A 19,499-nucleotide genomic window follows, 5' to 3' on the forward strand; every position below is an offset into this window, starting at 1 on the left:
AAGTCGCAGGACTGGCACAAAATGACTACTGATTAGCGGGGAATATACATGTAAATGCTTAAGACCGGGAGTCAGTTGTGAGTCTGGAATACAAAAAGAACGACCGTGTGTAAGTGTCTGATCGGAGTTCTCAGGATATCCGCTGAGCATGAACAAGTGAGTATAGTCCGTTATCAAACTAAAATTACACAACGTAATGTCCAGGATTTATTTGTAGTAAGGCTTCCTGCTATATACCCTCAGGGTGTCCATCGTATTTGGTATTTTTATAGACTCTCGACACGGCGGGCCGCCAGTGAATCCCGAGTTCGTTGCTAAATACGTGCCCAGCAAAAACAAAAACATGTTAACCCTATCTAGACCGGGCTTTTTTGAGACTTCTTGGACCGGGGGGGGGGGGGCTCTTTCGACCCCCCCATCATAACTTCCAAACGGTATGCTCTATCATCACCAAATTTGCAGGGAGTGATGTTCACGTGAAGTTTTATAATTCCTGTAAGTTTGGTGACGTTATGACGTAATATGACGTAATTATGACGTCATCGATGTGATTTTATTGGCTAAATAGGGAATGCCCATAATATCTAAAAGTATTAAACAAAATAGTGCGTTTTATTGATTGAAAGGTATGCCAAGACATATCACGTCAGTGGTGACTAACTTGACGTCAAAATGACGTCGAAGAATGACGTCATGTGTTGTTAGCGACCCCCTGGGATCCGCCATCTTGGATCGGCCATTTTGAAATTTTTCAAAATACATTTTTTTTCATGTATGATCCCAAATAACAATCAAAATAGACTAAAAGCATTAATCTGAATTATTCTGGTTAAGAAAATTCCAGGTTGTGACGAATTTAAAGGCAAAAAAGCCTGTTTCTACCGAAGATAATGATTTTGTCCGCCATCTTGGATTTTGAGCGATGACGTCATCAAATTAGCATAATTTATGAATATTTAATCATGACAGTTACATTAAATCACATGTGATGTTATACATGTAGGAAGCTAGTGTTGTTGAGAAAGAAAACATTGGAAACAACTATGTTAAAATCGAAATAAGCGAAATTTGCATAAAATGCCTCTTCAGAAACCCGTTGCCATGGCAACACGAAAAATGATAAACTTAAACTTTTATCATAATATTGTTGCCAACTAAATTTTAGGAAAAGTCACCAAGTTTGGTTGTCCTACCATACGTCGTTTGGCAGTTATACGATGTCAAAGTTGGCGCGGGCACTTTTAGCCCCCCCCCCCCGGTCTAGATAGGGTTAAATTAGAGTCACAAGGGTTGTGAGCATGTAAAGTAATACTTAGAAGTAGGATTCACGCATATAAAACCAGAGTATGAAACCAAATTTAATGCCGTAAGCCCTAATTTGGGGCGAGTTGGTCGTAAGAGTTTGGGCGAGTACTAGTTGACTAAGATTGCCACTGTATTGTCTGTTTTTGGACAATAAATACTACTGTCGGTGACATAATCTAGTGTCGAACTGACTTGCTTATTATACTTTAATATCATAAACATAGCATAAGGGTAAACTGCTACAGGTGAAATATTGGTAATTGGTAGTTTTTGGTGGCTAGGACAACACAGATTTTTACACAGAATTAGTTTTAGCAAAGAGATTTTAAATGGTTCTAGAAAATGACCTTTCTCCACAATTGGGGGTCCACAATTTCGGCAATCCCATGAGGTAGTTGAATGGTCGTCAGGTTAATTTGTTCATAAAGAGCGTCTCTAAGTAATTTGTGACCTTTTTTTAATACTGTGGTTTATTCACAGTAACCGAACATGAAAGTGCATGTTGTGGCCTCGTTGCTGTGTCTGTGGGTGACGTCATGCCTGACCTTTGACCTTACCGTTCTCCACACCAATGACTGTCACGCTCGCATCGAGCAGGCGGACGGTAATGGCGGGTCGTGCGGGGACAACGAAGCCCAAGCTGGGAAGTGCTTCGGGGGCGTGGCGAGGAGACTCACTAAGGTATCAGCCAGCGGCTTTTAGTTATTAACTACAGTGGCCGTCAATTACAGAACACAATGTACTTGTCGGCCACGGTAACTAACACACAATCTTTAGTGATACCACAAATGCACTGTGTCTTTTATCTGTACTGGATACAGAGTGGCTACACATGAATTAACTTAGATATAAGTACAAATGCATATGAATAACTCAGCATCTTAAATAAAACGTATGATTTATAATACTTGTTCGAAATTTTTCGTGTATTTACTTGTTTGTACATAATAAGGGATATCTTTTCCTAGTACGAAATTGAAATTATCGAACAAGCGTAAAGAAATGTGAACAGCTTTGAGTTAGCGTTTATCTTCATATTGTGAAAAAAATGCGTGATGAATAAGAGCTTATCTCCAATCTCCCGCCAGGAACACAGTCGACCAAGGAGGTTATATATATGAATGAATGAATGAATGATTTATTGCACAACAATTGCATCAGTGACAATGTATGGCAAATTACAGACAACATATATATGTCTACATAACCTCCTTGGTGTGACACGGGATGTGTAGACTGGGAGACAGATTGTGTCATAGTCGGGAGTTCCAAAAACAAAGACTGACGAAGAATCGCTTTGCAAGTTGCATTGCAAAGATAAAAAATATTGAAGACAAAATGCTTAGGTGGCGGTTAAGTATGTATAATGGCAGAACGTAGTGCGGATGTTTAATTGAATGTGTAATAGTCCTCATACCAACATGTGCCGTGGTGTGCGTTACAATGTAATTCCATGGCCAATGCAACACATTTTCAACGTGAGCATTCCTGATACCACCATGTGTGTAGGCTTGTGCGTTACAATGTGATTTCATGGCCAATGCAACACATTTTCAACGTGAACATTCCCGATACCACCACGTGTGTAGGCGTGTGCGTTACAATGTGATTTCATGGCCAATGCAACACATTTTCAACGTGAACATTCCTCATACCACCATGTGTGTAGGTGTGTGCGTTACAATGTAATTAAATGGCCAATGCAACACATTTTCAACGTGAACATTCCTGATACCACCATGTGTGTAGGCTTGTGCGTTACAATGTGATTTCATGGCCAATGCAACACATTTTCAACGTGAACATTCCTGATACCACCATGTGTGTAGGCGTGTGCGTTACATTGTGATTTCATGGCCAATGCAACACTTTTTCAACGTGAACATTCCTCATACCACCATGTGTGTAGGTGTGTGCGTTACAATGTGATTTCATGGCCAATGCAACACATTTTCAACGTGAACATTCCCGATACCACCACGTGTGTAGGCGTGTGCGTTACAATGTGATTTCATGGCCAATGCAACACATTTTCAACGTGAACATTCCTGATACCACCATGTGTGTAGGTGTGTGCGTTACAATGTGTTTTCATGGCCAATGCAACACATTTTCAACGTGAACATTCCTCATACCACCATGTGTGTAGGTGTGTGCGTTACAATGTGATTTCATGGCCAATGCAACACATTTTCAACGTGAACATACCTGATATACCACCATGTGTGTAGGTGTGTGCCTTACAATGTGATTTCATGGCCAATGCAACACATTTTCAACGTGAACATTCCTCATACCACCATGTGTGTAGGTGTGTGCCTTACAATGTGATTTCATGGCCAATGCAACACATTTTCAACGTGAACATTCCTCATACCACCATGTGTGTAGGTGTGTGCGTTACAATGTGATTTCATGGCCAATGCAACACATTTTCAACGTGAACATTCCTCATACCACCATGTGTAGGCGTGTGCCTTACAATGTAATTAAATGGCCAATGCAACACATTTTCAACGTGAACATGCCTGATATACCACCATGTGTGTTGGTGTGTCCGTTACAATGTGATTTCATTGCCAATGCAACACATTTTCAACATGCAGATCAGGGAGATACGGAATGCGGATGAAAATGTGATCCTGCTGGACGGAGGGGACCAGTTCCAGGGCACGTTATGGTTCCACTTCTACCACGGCCTGGAAGCTGCGCGATTCATGAACAAGATGCAGTATGATGCTATGGTAAGTTTGTTTGTTTGTTACAGGTTTGCGTAGCAAAACCTTTTTTGGATCCGTTGGCATGTGTGGTGGCCGCCATCTTGAATTGTGACGGCACAGGGTCGCCATACCATTTTATTGGGAGGGGTGTTTTTTGGGGTCGCTTGCGTTCTCTCTATTTTTAACAAATCGGCACACAGCTATCAGAAATTAAAATCAATTTAGAAAAAAATTCAATACCAATTCATATTTATAAAAAGACCCCGTAATCGCTAAACTAACATAGCAAACCTGAAGTATATGTAGCACAAATACTTAACTCTAGTTTTGTTTGTTTGTTGCATTGGGTATTGGAGGACGATTGGCACGATATACAAAATCAAAAGAATCATTCAAAATTATTCCTTTCAGATAAAGTTTAACAACAGGCTATAGGCATGACACCAGCCCTCGGTCGCTGGATAACATGTCAACATAAAGGGATAAAAACTGACCAAATGCAATATCTATGACTAAAAATGGGCTGATACTGATTGGCCAGATATGCCTACAAAAATTGTTACTCTCAGAAAGACTTGACCACTATTGAAGAACGTTTCTCAAAAGTTGGCTTTTTTCCTATTTCAGGCTTTTGGGAACAACGAGTTCGACAACAAAATAGAAGGGGTTGTCCCTTTTCTAAAAAATATCAGCCATCCAATGGTGTGCGCAAACATCGACGCGTCAAAGGTGCCGAAACTGCAGAGGCTCTTCCAGCCTTCCGTGGTGCTGACGGTGGGGGGGGCAGAAGATAGCAGTGATTGGATACGTGACACCCAACACCACCTTTCTGTCCTTCCCGGGCCGTGAGTATCACTGACGTCACACCCAACACTACATTTCTGTCCTTCCCGGGCCGTGAGTATCACTGACGTCACACCCAACACTACATTTCTGTCCTTCCCGGGCCGTGAGTATCACTGACGTCACACCCAACACTACATTTCTGTCCTTCCCGGGCCGTGAGTATCACTGACGTCACACCCAACACCACCTTTCTGTCCTTCCCGGGCCGTGAGTATCACTGACGTCACACCCAACACCACCTTTCTGTCCTTCCCGGGCCGTGAGTATCACTGACGTCACACCCAACACCACCTTTCTGTCCTTCCCGGGCCGTGAGTATCACTGACGTCACACCCAACACCACCTTTCTGTCCTTCCCGGGCCGTGAGTATCACTGACGTCACACCCAACACCACCTTTCTGTCCTTCCCGGGCCGTGAGTATCACTGACGTCACACCCAACACCACCTTTCTGTCCTTCCCGGGCCGTGAGTATCACTGACGTCACACCCAACACCACCTTTCTGTCCTTCCCGGGCCGTGAGTATCACTGACGTCACACCCAACACCACCTTTCTGTCCTTCCCGGGCCGTGAGTATCACTGACGTCACACCCAACACCACCTTTCTGTCCTTCCCGGGCCTTGAGTGTCACTGACGTCACACCCAACACTACATTTCTGTCCTTCCCGGGCCGTGAGTATCACTGACGTCACACCCAACACTACATTTCTGTCCTTCCCGGGCCGTGAGTATCACTGACGTCACACCCAACACTACATTTCTGTCCTTCCCGGGCCGTGAGTGTCACTGACGTCACACCCAACACCACCTTTCTGTCCTTCCCGGGCCGTGAGTATCACTGACGTCACACCCAACACCACCTTTCTGTCCTTCCCGGGCCGTGAGTATCACTGACGTCACACCCAACACCACCTTTCTGTCCTTCCCGGGCCGTGAGTATCACTGACGTCACACCCAACACCACCTTTCTGTCCTTCCCGGGCCGTGAGTATCACTGACGTCACACCCAACACCACCTTTCTGTCCTTCCCGGGCCGTGAGTATCACTGACGTCACAACCAACACCACCTTTCTGTCCTTCCCGGGCCGTGAGTATCACTGACGTCACACCCAACACCACCTTTCTGTCCTTCCCGGGCCGTGAGTATCACTGACGTCACACCCAACACCACCTTTCTGTCCTTCCCGGGCCGTGAGTATCACTGACGTCACACCCAACACCACCTTTCTGTCCTTCCCGGGCCGTGAGTTTCACTGACGTCACACCCAACACCACCTTTCTGTCCTTCCCGGGCCGTGAGTATCACTGACGTCACACCCAACACCACCTTTCTGTCCTTCCCGGGCCGTGAGTATCACTGACGTCACACCCAACACCACCTTTCTGTCCTTCCCGGGCCGTGAGTATCACTGACGTCACAACCAACACCACCTTTCTGTCCTTCCCGGGCCGTGAGTATCACTGACGTCACACCCAACACTACATTTCTGTCCTTTCCGGGCCGTGAGTATCACTGACGTCACACCCAACACCACCTTTCTGTCCTTCCCGGGCCGTGAGTATCACTGACGTCACACCCAACACTACATTTCTGTCCTTTCTGGGCCGTGAGTATCACTGACGTCACACCCAACACCACCTTTCTGTCCTTCCCGGGCCGTGAGTGTCACTGACGTCACATCTCTACATTTCTGTCCTTTCCGGGCCGTGAGTATCACTGACGTCACACCCAACACCACCTTTCTGTCCTTCCGGGCCGTGAGTGTCACCGACGTCACATCTCTACATTTCTGTCCTTTCCGGGCCGTGAGTATCACTGACGTCACATCTCTACATTTCTGTCCTTTCCGGGCCGTGAGTGTCACTGACGTCACACCCAAAACTACATTTCTGTCCTTTCCGGACCGTTAGTTTCACTGACGTCACACCTCTACATTTCTGTCCTTTCCGGGCCGTGAGTATCACTTACGTTACACCCAACAAAATCAAAATTGATATATCCAATATGACAATATAAACCGCAAAGCGATTTTTAGCTTGAGCAGGTACCTTTAGGATTTTCTTCATTCGAAGCAATGGCAAGACATTGACAATGGCTGTCATCTTTACCAAAACGTTATCAATTTATTATATCATGGCTTTATCAGCGTCATAACAAGCCTCCCTATATTCAATATGAGAATATAAAACAATTTATCATATCATGTGTTCTGTTAACGTTATATAGCCAACCTCGTCTTTAATGACGAAGTAGCAGCCATATCTGCGGAGGTCAGGAGGCTCCAGAGTCAGGGCGTGAACAAGTTCATAGCGCTGGGACACTCGGGCATCAAGGCCGACATCACCATCGCCAAACAGGTGCCTGGACTGGACCTGGTCGTGGGAGGACACTCAAACACGTTTCTGTACGAAGGTGAGTAGTATATAGTCAACAGTTGGGGATACAAAAAAAAGCTTTTTGGTGTGTGTGTGTGTGTGTGTGTGTGTGTGTGTGTGTGTGTGTGTGTGTGTGTGTGTATGTGTGTGTGTGTGTGCGTTCGGAAAGCCTAAATGAGTTGTTTTGTTGATATTTGGTATGTGTCGATGTTTTCTCCAGATGATTCGATTATGGGCCCCCCAGCGGCTTGTTATGGTACTGCAGTGGTACTGTTGTGTACAAAAAAATTCTGTTGTCCAGTGACTTACCAACCTATCAAAACTCTTCACGGACATTACGTCAATGACATGTTTTGGTTTCTCCAGGCACTCCTCCAGAAGATGACAAGAAGTACGGAGAGTACCCGCTGGGCATCCCGTCGGAGGTGGAGAGCGGACGGTTCGTGCTGGTGGTGCAGGACTACGCCTTCGGGAAGTACCTGGGCTACCTCAAACTCAAGTTCAACGACGCTGGAGAGGTGACCGAGTTTGATGGGAACCCGATTCTTCTGAACTCATCAGTTTCCCAAGGTCAGTTCTATTTGTTGAGTGGATGAATTGATGCATAAACGATTGGATAAATGGAGCTTTATTTACGTGTCTAATATTCTGATCTCCATTCCTTGTACTATATTCGAACTTGTATGATGACTAGGGGTGGTTACCGGTACATAAAATTCAGGTACGGTCCAGGTCCAGGTCCAGAAGGTCAGGTCCAGGTCCGGACCTGTACCTGTACCTGATTATAGTCATATTTGATTATATATGATCATATTTTGGAGAGCGAGACACACGTAAAAGTCTCCAAACGTCATGCCTGGAACGATATAATTTCTTAGCTTTGCACTTTGTCTCAAAGTTATAACTATACTCTCCTCGCCGTCTGTTTACTCATCCTTTAAGTGTTTCTAGATATGATTCACAGCTAACGTCTTCGAAAACGACTTCTGTTTTGTATTTTCTTAGACCAGTTATGTAGCCGCCTGCTGGTAGCCTGGTACTATGAATTTTCTAATCGGTCCATAGGCCAGTCCACTGATTTTTTACGGACCGGTTTTTTTGGACAGGTCCATTAAGAAATACCGGTTTTGTACCGGTACACGGTACCGGTACACGGTACACGGTACCGGTACCCACCCCTAATGATGACACATTACAGACGCGGAGACCCTGGCAGAGGTCGCCTCCATGAAAGGTATCATCGCGAACCTGACGAAACAGGAGGTGGGGAGAACACATGTGTTCCTGGACGGGAGAAGGGAGACGTGCAGGCGGGTACGGCCTCTTTTTTCATCTCTCTCTCTCTCATTTCCATAATAATCATTTTCTAAATCCATGTACCACCTCACGGACCCGCTTCTTATATGTGTACTTGCATAGCCAATTTCTGGTACAATATTCGCCAACGGTACGACGGGAAAAGCTTAACGAAAACAGTCGAGTGACTATCATACATTTAGGAAGGCACACAAAAACGTAGGAAGACTACCCCGTATTGATAATTGGGAATTTCGCAAACTTGGTCGGTATCCACGTACCTCAAAACACGAATATAGAGGTAAAACAATGTGTGAGAAGTAAAGTACAACGTGTGACAACATTATCTACCGATTTCCTGCGTTTTGAAGATTTTATTATCTATATAATGTCCTTGCAGTTACCGATAATACCAATGGCGGCGGTAAAAACGACCGCCGACAACCACTCTCAACCTGGCATGATTTGTCTCTCAAAATGCGGGAGATTGCGTTTCTGGAGGCTTGAAGATCCAAAATTTCCCGGGGGAGAATCCCCCCGGACCCCCCTAAATTGCGACCGCCTTCGGTGCCCCCCCCCAAAAAATTTTATTTTATTTTGGTGGACGCACTATGAAAATGGGCTGGCGGGAACGCTGATTGGGATACAGAGCTAGAGCCTTTTGTACTTTTCTAAGAAACATTGAACTCTGCATTGTTGTAAGGGTCCTCGGGGAATTTCAAGAACTCTATCGCTATAATGTTCGTCCTGCGTTCAGGATTTAGCTTATGGTAAATTTGATAAAACAAACTGGATTCAAGCATAACAATTTAGTCTCTCATGAATTATAACTTGAACCGCTTCTGGAGTGGAATGCTCCTTTAACGGGACAACATATCTTTCCCCTAACCTCGAAAAATGAAAATTTAGATAGTTTCGACTAACTGAATTAAATAGAACAAATGTTGCTTGGGATACAGGATACGCATACAGGCACTGAGCACTGTATGTGCAACCAGTTTATATTCTGCCCAAATGAGATTGAAGATGAAAGTCACTTTATCATGAATTGTTCAAGATATAAGGATAAGCGCTCAAAGCTATTCACCTTTATATCCGCTTGTTCAAATGAATTCAATGCGCTCCGTTCTGTCGATAGATTCAATTACATACTAGGAGGAGATAATCCCTGCTGTGTACAGATAGGTATATACATCAAAGAATGTTTGGACATTAGAACAAGCAATGTATAAGTATATCACATGTGATATTTCGATATGTTGCTCTATCCCATATGATTGTATGTAATCAAACTCATTTGTATGTACTTATTCGTTTGTATGTATGTATGTAGTAGACCTTACGAAAGTCGCTGTGCTTTTGTTGTGTCAATGAAGATCTCTCTATATGGAAACAGCAGGACAACGGTCAAGACAAATGTATTTTCTGCCTTGCATGTAGGGAGAGTGCAACATGGGAAATTTGATCACGGACGCCATGGTGCGACAGAACCTGAAGACCCCGGATGAGGTCAAGTGGGCTGACGTCACCATTGGCATATGGAATAGCGGCAATATCAGAGCACCCATACCCTTCAGGCCTCCTAATGGTTAGACTTGATTAGTTTCATTTATTAGAATGTATAAAAGACATACATTCAGGGCTATCCAACTAGCTATAAAGGGCTATCCTTGATAACTGGACAATATGCAATATAGAATAAAAATGGTTGCATTCGTCAGTGCAGATTGAAATGCGTCAACGGAGATAGACTTTTGGTAGATGATGCAAATTATACAAAGCGGGGGGGGGGGGGTATTTTAGATACGGAGACGACCTGTGTTACTAACCTAACAAGTGCTAGAAAATAACGTTATAAAGATATCTGATCACTTTGTAACCTATGTACGATATCAAGGCAGGTTGTTCAATACGTACAGTGTTTGTTACCTAGTCTTTACAGATTATTTGTCATCTTTACATTTGTTTTATATGAAAGTTCTTACAAGTTATTGTTGTAAAGTCTTACGAAGTTTAGAAGTATCCATTAAAAATGATCACAAGCTTGGCTCTTTGTGACAAAAATGCTCGAGGCGAAAATTCCCCGACGAATGTTATATTTAATCACCAAGCAGATCCCAACGGTGGCAGGACAGTATGCATGGGATCTCCGGTGGCCGGCTGGATATTCTTTGGTCCATGGATACTGTCCTGTCCAGTAAGCATGTATAGTGCTTTGATGTCCTTTCAGCTATCATACTGTACATTTATCTTTCTTTGTTTAAAAGAAGGATAAATGTAAAGTATGATAGCTGAAAGTTTGTAGGCTTGTTTTGTTGGGACCTCAGAGAACCTGATGTTAAAACTATGTATTTCAATCGTGACGTCACAGGGATTATCACAGGGGAAGACGTCTTGACGGTCGTGCCTTTTATGAATACTATTGACGTCATCGTCATATCTGGCGAGGCGCTGTACCAAGTGTTCGAGCATTCGGTGGCGGAGTTACCTGACAGTGCAGCTGGTCAATTCCTCCAGGTCTCAGGTGGGCGTTTTATTTCTTTTTATTTTGGCAAAGATTTTGAACCGTGCTAGTGTATTGCTATGTTCAACTTTCGGCTGTTTGTATTGCATACCCGATACACCGCTTCATGGCATAACCATTAGGTTTGTACTGAACAGAACAAGCTGCAAATCTGGACGGATTTATTTTGATCGACTCACACTGGGAAGGACCTCTACTCTTTTCGCTAAGTGTGGTGGATTCTTTTACGTGCTCGAGGTGTGGCTCTCCTCAAACACGGGACGTCCATTTAAAGAATTACCCTAAGGATGTCCCTAACCGAAGCTATAGGTGCTCATTTTCACCCGAGTGAAGTGAAGAAATTCGTGTTAAGTGTCTTTTCCAAGGGCACAACGTCGACGGGGGGCATGTCAGGGGATTCGAACATAGGACCTATGGGCAAAACACCATGCCATTACGCCACCACCGCAACGACACAAGTTTTATTATACTGTCTACACCCCCTACTCCTACAATGTTATATAGTCTTAGATAAGAAAGAGAAATTGAAAGTATATTTCTTGTACACCAATGACTTATTCCGTCTTACAGTTTTCCCATTCTTTACTTTTCTTCAGGATTCGTCGTAACGTACGATCTCAGCAAGCCTGTGGGTGAGCGAGTCGTGAGGCTGGCAGCTCGGTGTTCGGAGTGCAAAGTGCCTCAGTACCAGCCAGTGGAGAAACAGAAGCGCTACAAGCTCCTGATAAACAGCTACATAGCCGACGGCGGAGACGGTTACACCATGATCAAAGACAACACGTTCAGCCGGGATCAAATCGGTAAAGATCTGAGTCTCATTGCTTGTTTGTTTGTTTGTTTGCTTGTTTTGTTTTGTCACGCGTTTTCCGCCCAATTCGTCACTGTAAGTTTCTACGCACCACTTTAGCTGTGCGAACCCTCCCCCAATTTTAGCTTCAAGTTGACAATTCAAAATGATGGCGCCATTTTCAATTTGTGACGTCAGGTAAGGGACTCAGACCTCTTCAAACTAGGGGTCCCCAGAGGCCTAAAAATCAGGCTGAAATCTTTCTTTCTTTTTACCAAATCTCAAGATGTACACACATTTCAGACAAGAGGGTGTATACAAGTCTTAAATTGCTTCTTCCAAACTCTTTCCTCGCACCCCGCATCAGTTTTCGGAGTTCTCAGAGGATGCGATCTATATACTCGAATCAACATGGCCTTATTTTGAGAAATATGAAATGATTCCTCTGACGATGACTTAGGTTCATACGCATTGGTCATGATAATGTGCAATAGACGATTAATGCATTATACATTCACTTCTTCTCTTACGCTGCAGGATACCTCGACTCAGACCTACTGTTTGCATACCTGAAGGATGCAAGCCCCATCACAACGGGTCTGGAGCGACGCATAACGTTCGTGGATGGTACTGCAGCCGGGTCCAGCTCGTCCTTGTCCGCAGCGTTCTTTGTGCTGTTGATGTCTCCAATACTGTCTATTTTCACCGCTCTAGTCGAGTGAACATGGTTTTCCAGATCATATTTCTGAGTAAAAAGTTGACGTTCCAATGCATTGGAATTTCGAGATACGTCACTCAATATAAAAGCTACTCAAGCAACTGGATAAGGTAAAATAAACGGTCGGATCCTGCCTGAAACATCCGACCGTTTTCAAAACATATCCAGTTGCTTGAGTAACATTTGTGTTAAGAATCTAATACATGGGTGTCCAAACTTTATCAACGTTCGTTCGCAGTCATTGCGCAGTAGGGTTCAATTGAATAACAGTAATGTATTTATGTTAAAGCCCGAATGGCATTCTGTCTTTTACTACATTTTGGTAAAGCATTTTAGATTGTAGTGTTAAGTTGTGTTCTGTTCAAAACTGTTCTCAAAATATAGAAATAGCTATATATATAGACAGTGATGCAGTCGAAATCAGCAGCCGGCGTTTTGTTTTGTGTAGATTACTGTGGCCGAAGTTTCTTGAATTGGGTTCAATGACAAATGACGCCAAACGTACCCCGTAGGGTGAAAAGTAAACTTAATGTAGGTCTAGACATGGTCATAACAATCGGTAATCAGGGTGTTTGTTCCGTACAGTAGTGTAGCTTCATTACAGCTAACGCTCGATTGTTCAGCTCACGTATTGACGTTGTGAAACACACCAGTACGTTGGTATGGATATATTGATTTGTTATTTGTTACGATATTAAGTTGTTATTTTTTTCTCTATATCTTAATTTAGCATTGCAATTCATTCTGTTTGAAAAATGGGGATGGAATATTATAGACCACATTGGTCTCTACCTTCCCCGGCACTATGTGTATTGATCTGTCATATGTATGTAAAATTCTTTTACCTGTGCGAAATAAAAAGACAAAGACAAATGAAAAGACAACGACACGTGCCGGTTTTAGAAATCGTCATCTATTTTCACAACTAATTTTGAATTTTGGGTTCAAACGACCAAAACGTGGATGCGAACTGGGAACAATGTTACTGGTCCTCCGTGAACCGAAAGAAATTAAATTTACTCGCCCACGCCAAGACTTTTGTCCTCTGATCCGATGAAAAACACATTATTATGCCATTTGTCTCCTCTTTGTTAAAAAGGATACAACATTGCATTCTTGTATCCTCTTAGCTATATGAAACGTCTGTTTCAAAATTTTATCCAGTTGCTTGAGTAACTATGTTTAGCGTATCTTATTACCTGGATGTCTAATCTTCATCAACGTATTTATCCTCTTGTTGCACTACTTTTTCCTCTAATCTAGTATTACATTGTTTACAGCTGTCTAGTAAAGTTGCATCAAGATTAATTATTAATTTGTATATGTAAGCTTGGCAATTCATGGTTATCAAAAATGTCTAAGTATCAAATATATTGTGTAATAGATATCGGTATGCTGTGCACCACTGTCTGAGTTTTATCAATAACTTGTCGATCAATCAAATGCACCTTATATGCTGACTTTAACCCAATGATTAGGTTATGTTCTGTCTGATATGTTGGCTAGTTTGCAGAAGTTGGCAGGAGTTTGCAGCCCGTGTGGTGAGTGCTCACTGCCGGAACAGTTTCGCCTGGACGTCCGGAAACCCTGGTCGGCCCAAAGCTGGCTTCACGGATTCCCAGTATTCTCTGGTATCCCTCCCACTGGAGAAACATAGAAACAGCATTAGGAAACAGAAACAAGCGGAATAGATATAGTAAGACTGAGCTCTGGAACTTTATGGTCCATTTGTGCTAACTGTGGTCCCTCCTCGAAATACTCCACAACGTATTACTAACATTTTCAACCCGATTTTGCTCGGTACTAACTCTACCAGGAGCCATACTAGTTTGGTAACTTTCAGTAGCATTTTCAGTTATTTTCGCAATCGAGCCGGTGTCAGCTTTCCCCGATTAATCTTTCAATGGTAAGTATGTAAAAGGCTGTAAACAAAATATGTCCTTCAAGAGTCGCCATGGCTACATATTTTCCTGCACTGGACGTTAACATGGGTCACAAGACTACAACTCGTATAATAGCATTTAGTAGGCCTAGGTCTTAAAATCCTGATTTCTCCATACAAACGCCATAATATATACTGTAAATGCAGAAATGTTCCCGGTGGTTTTATGTTCGCGGTTTTCGCGGCGACCGTTTCACCGCGAACTTAAAACCACCGCGAACATTTTTGTCCAATACTGTAGCAGTATGTGGCTATAGCACTGCCGCGAAATCAAAACCAGCGCGAACACTCCATTTCCCCCTAAGCGCGAAGTAAAAACCACGCGAACTTAAATGCATTTACAGCAATCACATGCATATCCATTGGAAATCAGTCACTTAGTTAACTAAAGGGACCACTCTAAAGATTAATAGATAAAAAAAAAATTAGTATGAAGTCTGTTGGACTGCCATACTGAGCGACAATGTAATCTTACTTCATGTAAGCTCTCTCAGACTGGTCAGACTTCATCGCCCCTCCCCACGGGCGGTGTTTCTTGCTGGCCTCTCCTAGCTTTCCGCCGCGCTCTGGGGACAGCTGCAAAACGTAAACAAATATACAGTACTCTATCTTGTTCATTTGCATTAAGTTTTTGTCTTATGATTTCATTTTTCTCTGAGAGGAATTTTTATGTTTACCTTTACGGAAGTGGAACATTATTTCTTCTTCGTCTAAACAAATAAGGTCAATGACCTTGACAAGACGGCTGTCCCCAAGGTTACTAAAGGTGCATTAGACACCTTTTGGTGTTATATTACATTATGTAGCAAGTGGCAGGACAGAGCTGGAGGGGCTGGTCACCATATACTGGTATGCAAATGTGTGTGAGTAGGAATAAACAGAGCAGAAGTTTGTAAAGGCTAGACCATGTGAAGGTAAGCATTGTGTATTTGCTTGCAAATGTCATCTTTGGTGTGATGGACGATATATGTCTGATAAAATGTACGTTCTCCGCTTAATGTGAAAAGAACAAGAACAACAACATTGGTCATCCATATTTGACAACAGTGACTACCTCTTCCGATATAGCCCGGATGTGGTGAGGTTCAAATCCACAACAGCCGCCGATGTACCTGACCCCGAGGTCAAAGGCCGCTCGGACGAAGTGGTTGACTTCAAACCGGGTCATCTGGCGGGGTTCCAAAGCTGGCAAAGTAATACAAAGATCATAAAACTAGCAAGAAACTTGGGACTTATCATTAGCCACTGCCTCCAGAGAAGAAGTCAAACGTTAACTCCCCAGTAATGTACGAAGAAACATCAGGTGGAATTATAGTGTTGACACTTGTTACCTTTTACGTTATTGTATCCGTACATGTATGTGCCCTCGCTATTAGCCTACTGACATCAATTTGCAAATAAAGAAGGAAATGGTACCAGATCTTAATATGATGAATACGTTAGGGCGTTGTTGAATAATCGTGCTAACTGTCCATTTCTACTATTAAGGTTACTATCAACAGGCCTATTAACACTGGTCAAATGTTAAAAGTTACTTGATAATTTCTTGAGTAGAGCTAAGATGAATTTTCTTACCGAACGGAAACTCCGGCAGGATCCCCCATCCGTTCTTAGTCTGCTCGGTCTCCGGTGAAAGGAAGCCGTTTGGTTGGACCATCAGGTACGGGGACAGTCCTTCCTTCTCCAGCGCATCCTTCATCATCTTTATAGTCTTCAGACAGGTGTTCGCATCAAACCGGCAGTTCAACCCAACCACGTCAGCACCTTTGAACGGAAATGTATGGTTATGCTACGTACGGCTATGTCCGTATAGTAGGCGGTCTAGCCCCGGACAGGCCCCGAAGCCAAAAATTTGTCCTGAAGGACTGCCGGATACGGGGTACCTCTAGGTGTTCTCACGATTAGCTTACGGCGTGTATTTGCTACCAGGTTGATTTTGACTCTAAGTTAGAAAAACCCCGGGGCCCGGCCGTGCCCCCAAATAGCCTGATAGCCACAGGATGTCCCATGGGGCCACGTAGGGGTCGCGACTGAAAGTGCAACCATGGAACAGCCCGTAGACTACTCGTCGGTGCCCTTTTTTTCAATTGTGACCGTAGCATAGGAGGTATGAATCGTAGAATTCGCCCAAAAGTGAATAATTAGCAAGAAGAGTTCTTCCGCGGGAAGTTTTATATTTCCCCCTGCGCCTGGCAAATGAATCCCTATGGTCGCCAAACTCCGGATCCTTGGCAAAATCATTTTTCCTAGAGCCAGCGTAGTTAGTCTGGTAGAGACTATGTAAGAGGCACTAAAGTGAAAGAGTCTCTGGTAGAGACTCTAGTAGAGACTCTGAGTCTCTGGTAGAGACTATGTAAGAGGCACTAAAATCAGATTGAAGTACAAAGTGTGAAACGAGAAATAAGTCAAACGTGATGGGAGGTTGGTATCGCCCCCCGTCCCGGCACAGGAAGCACTCACCGGCTTTGGCCATCCTGACGGCACACTCCCCGGGAGACACACCGCTGTCATCTCCAGTGGGACCGATCCGCAGGGTGCAGGCTACAGGTTTCCCTTTTCCCTTCAACGCTTCGATAGCCCACTCTGCCTCCTCCACGTACCCAAAGAACTGTACAGATACGTTGGTTCGAAAAAAAAGAAGTTTCCTACTATACTTTTCTTTTCCATTTACTTCACATCACCACGGAACACGGATCGAGAGCCATCCAGATGTTTAGGTTCACACTAATAACTGGATTGAGATGACCGATGTCTGTTTACCCCTAGTCTTAGAAACTTTAAGATTATGCCAATCAGCAAAGCAATTACAAAGAAGCTTGTTCCATAACGATATCGATACAATTTCTATCAATGCCACCTCAAAGATCACTTGAGTTACCTCAGCCAATAGGAAGTCCACAACGCAAATGATTTTACAGTGGGTGACGATGGGGTTCACATGACATACCTCAGCCAATAGGAAGTCCACTTCTTGCTCCATGAAGCTGTCCACTTGTTTGCTGAACTCCTGTTGCACGGCCGCCTTACCTTTCCCCTGAGCGTAGGACGGAGTGTTGGATAACCCCCCACAGATCAGGACATCCCCATCGCCAACAACCTCCTTCACTATGGCACAGGCCTGGTTGTTTAACTCTTTGCACTGGATGTGAAAAACACATCGTGATATTTTGTGTCCTGAAATTGTCTATAAAACCGCACGTTCCTTTTAATGTATGGTAGGGCGTAGTTGACCTCTAGGTATGACCTAAAGGTATATAAACTCTATACCTATTGCTGAATTTGACAAAACAAAACACGTTTTCGAAGACCAAGGAAATGCTGAATTGCATAATATATGCTGAAGGTATATGTTACGTCTGTTCGACGTTCGCAAATGTTGGCCCCCTAAATGCTTAGGCCACACCAAGTTAATTCTACGGACGACATCCTTTTGCAGACTCCAAATTTAATGTGAGAGGACGAAAAAAAAATATTGGGGAACAAAGATTTCAAAAGGAATGGTAAAGGGACCGTACATTGCTGATGGGGAGTGGGCTGGGCCAGTGCACTGACAGAGTTTTAAATGGTGCCCTTACCGTGATGCTCTTCCCAGTCTCGTTCCCAGGGGCGTCAGGACCAGACAGTCTGTCGTCTGTTGCATAGAATGTGAAGGCCTGGAGCACGTCTGCGCCTGCGCGCAAGAACTCTCGGTGCAACTGTTTAACTGTAAACATAAAATTAGCATATGAAAAAGACACATAAGAAGATGCAAAAATCACCACTGTTAAATGAAGAGATATAATGGTGTATATACGGAAAAAAAATCACTCAAGAAGAAGAACCCACCGGCCTCTGGGTGTTCGATGACGACTTCTGGGGTGTAAGGTCCAGCCATGACGTAACCCCGCTTCTCCAGGGTGATGACGTAACCCCCGTCACCTACAACAGGACCCTCCTGGAGGCGCTCAAGTAAACCCTTCTTCACCATCTGATAGAAATAACACAAGTTATGGAAAATTTCACTTTTTATCTCCATGAAAAATGGAGATATAGTTTTGGGTGTGTCTGTCTGTCTGTTTGTTTGTCTGTTTGTCTGTTTGTCTGTCTATCTGTTTGTGTTTCCGAACTACTGTAGTCAGCATAACTCAAGAACCTCTTGATGGATTACGATATTTGATATGTGGGCAGGTGTTGTGAAGCCGAAGTTCAAGGTCGATTTTGGCCCCCTGGTATGTGACCTTGGTACTGCAGCAGACCTTCCATTTTTTGTATCTCTTGACCTGGACGTGCTATGGTCTTGATTTTTGGGTGACAGATAGCTTGTGGTGTAATGAAGATGTGGTGTGGGTTTGGGCCCCCTAGCAGCTTGTTTTTAACAGAAGAGAATGGACTGTTTAAGTCAACGCTTTCTCGGTCATTCTATTGTTGAGGTAAAGACGTTTGCGAAGGCACATCGAACGTCCTGTATGTGGTTTTACACGAAGTCCCAACAAAGACTAAGGATTTATTTATAGTTCGAGTACAGATTCGAACCCGCGTCCTAGAACTAGTCGTAGGACGCGGGTTAGAATCAAGAGTAGGATGGTACATGTGGGAGCTTAAAGAATGATTTTGAAGCCATGAAATCCCAATGCTCAAGTATATATTCCACGCATATCCGCTATTGTTCGCCGTATTCAGGCGCCATCTTGTTTGCAAGTTGCAAACCCCTGCCGAAACGAACTGCTCAAAGTTGAAAAGTTCAACAGCCTAGAGGCCGAGCCCTTTCACGGTTACTCGGGAGACAATTCACAAACGTAACGTTGAATAGCGAACCACATGCAAGATACTCCCATAGCAATCGTACTCTTGATTGTAATTGGTCAGTTCAGTTAACCTGGCTTCAGTACCTATTAGTATTAAATGTATTCACCCTGTCCTTGTTGGTCAAAAGGTTGATACGTAAAAAACACTCCCCAGCGAACCGATCGGTGGAACCGTTGTTAAAGTTCAAAGTGCAAGG

The 19,499-nt window shown here is 43.7% G+C and overlaps 3 protein-coding genes across 3 annotated transcripts; 2 read left to right on the forward strand and 1 right to left on the reverse strand.

Annotated features, from left to right (window-relative positions):
* The first annotated feature begins 1,787 nt into the window (after positions 1–1,787).
* LOC136446236 (snake venom 5'-nucleotidase-like) lies at positions 1,788–4,222 on the forward strand. The gene is made up of 2 exons (XM_066444576.1): positions 1,788–1,986; positions 3,912–4,222. Exons 1-2 carry the CDS (start codon positions 1,795–1,797, stop codon positions 4,080–4,082), a joined length of 363 nt encoding a protein of 120 aa, XP_066300673.1. The 5' UTR covers positions 1,788–1,794; the 3' UTR covers positions 4,083–4,222.
* A 502-nt stretch (positions 4,223–4,724) lies between these two features.
* On the forward strand, positions 4,725–12,583 carry LOC136445682 (5'-nucleotidase-like). Its single transcript, XM_066443816.1, has 7 exons — positions 4,725–4,833; positions 6,280–6,378; positions 7,103–7,288; positions 7,618–7,839; positions 10,919–11,071; positions 11,635–11,871; positions 12,396–12,583. The coding sequence occupies exons 1-7, from the start codon at positions 4,725–4,727 to the stop codon at positions 12,578–12,580; spliced, it is 1,191 nt and encodes a 396-aa protein (XP_066299913.1). The 3' UTR covers positions 12,581–12,583.
* Positions 12,584–14,951: 2,368 nt separating this feature from the next.
* On the reverse strand, positions 14,952–19,486 carry LOC136446504 (betaine--homocysteine S-methyltransferase 1-like). Its single transcript, XM_066444894.1, has 8 exons — positions 19,410–19,486; positions 18,344–18,485; positions 18,094–18,221; positions 17,466–17,657; positions 16,979–17,126; positions 16,094–16,282; positions 15,573–15,703; positions 14,952–15,094 (listed from the first exon to the last, which is right to left on the reverse strand). The coding sequence occupies exons 2-8, from the start codon at positions 18,483–18,485 to the stop codon at positions 14,990–14,992; spliced, it is 1,035 nt and encodes a 344-aa protein (XP_066300991.1). The 5' UTR covers positions 19,410–19,486; the 3' UTR covers positions 14,952–14,989.
* Between the last annotated feature and the right edge of the window lie 13 nt (positions 19,487–19,499).

The sequence above is a fragment of the Branchiostoma lanceolatum genome, chromosome 12 (genome assembly GCF_035083965.1).
Source record: "Branchiostoma lanceolatum isolate klBraLanc5 chromosome 12, klBraLanc5.hap2, whole genome shotgun sequence".
Lineage (NCBI taxonomy): Eukaryota > Metazoa > Chordata > Leptocardii > Amphioxiformes > Branchiostomatidae > Branchiostoma > Branchiostoma lanceolatum.

Bases quoted from the DNA above. Each gene is read 5' to 3' on its own strand.
- LOC136445682 (XM_066443816.1), top strand. From the start codon at position 4,725: ATGGTGTGCGCAAACATCGACGCGTCAAAGGTGCCGAAACTGCAGAGG. The intron at 6,379-7,102 runs GTGAGTATCACT...AACGTTATATAG, and splicing joins ATTTCTGTCCTTTCCGGGCC to CCAACCTCGTCTTTAATGAC. The intron at 11,072-11,634 runs GTGGGCGTTTTA...GACTTATTCCGT, and splicing joins TCAATTCCTCCAGGTCTCAG to CTTACAGTTTTCCCATTCTT.
- LOC136446504 (XM_066444894.1), bottom strand. From the start codon at position 18,485: ATGGTGAAGAAGGGTTTACTTGAGCGCCTCCAGGAGGGTCCTGTTGTA. The intron at 18,222-18,343 runs GTGGGTTCTTCT...TTATGTTTACAG, and splicing joins CATCGAACACCCAGAGGCCG to TTAAACAGTTGCACCGAGAG. The intron at 17,127-17,465 runs GTATGTCATGTG...GTATCTGTACAG, and splicing joins TGGACTTCCTATTGGCTGAG to TTCTTTGGGTACGTGGAGGA.
- LOC136446236 (XM_066444576.1), top strand. From the start codon at position 1,795: ATGAAAGTGCATGTTGTGGCCTCGTTGCTGTGTCTGTGGGTGACGTCA. The intron at 1,987-3,911 runs GTATCAGCCAGC...TTCAACATGCAG, and splicing joins TGGCGAGGAGACTCACTAAG to ATCAGGGAGATACGGAATGC.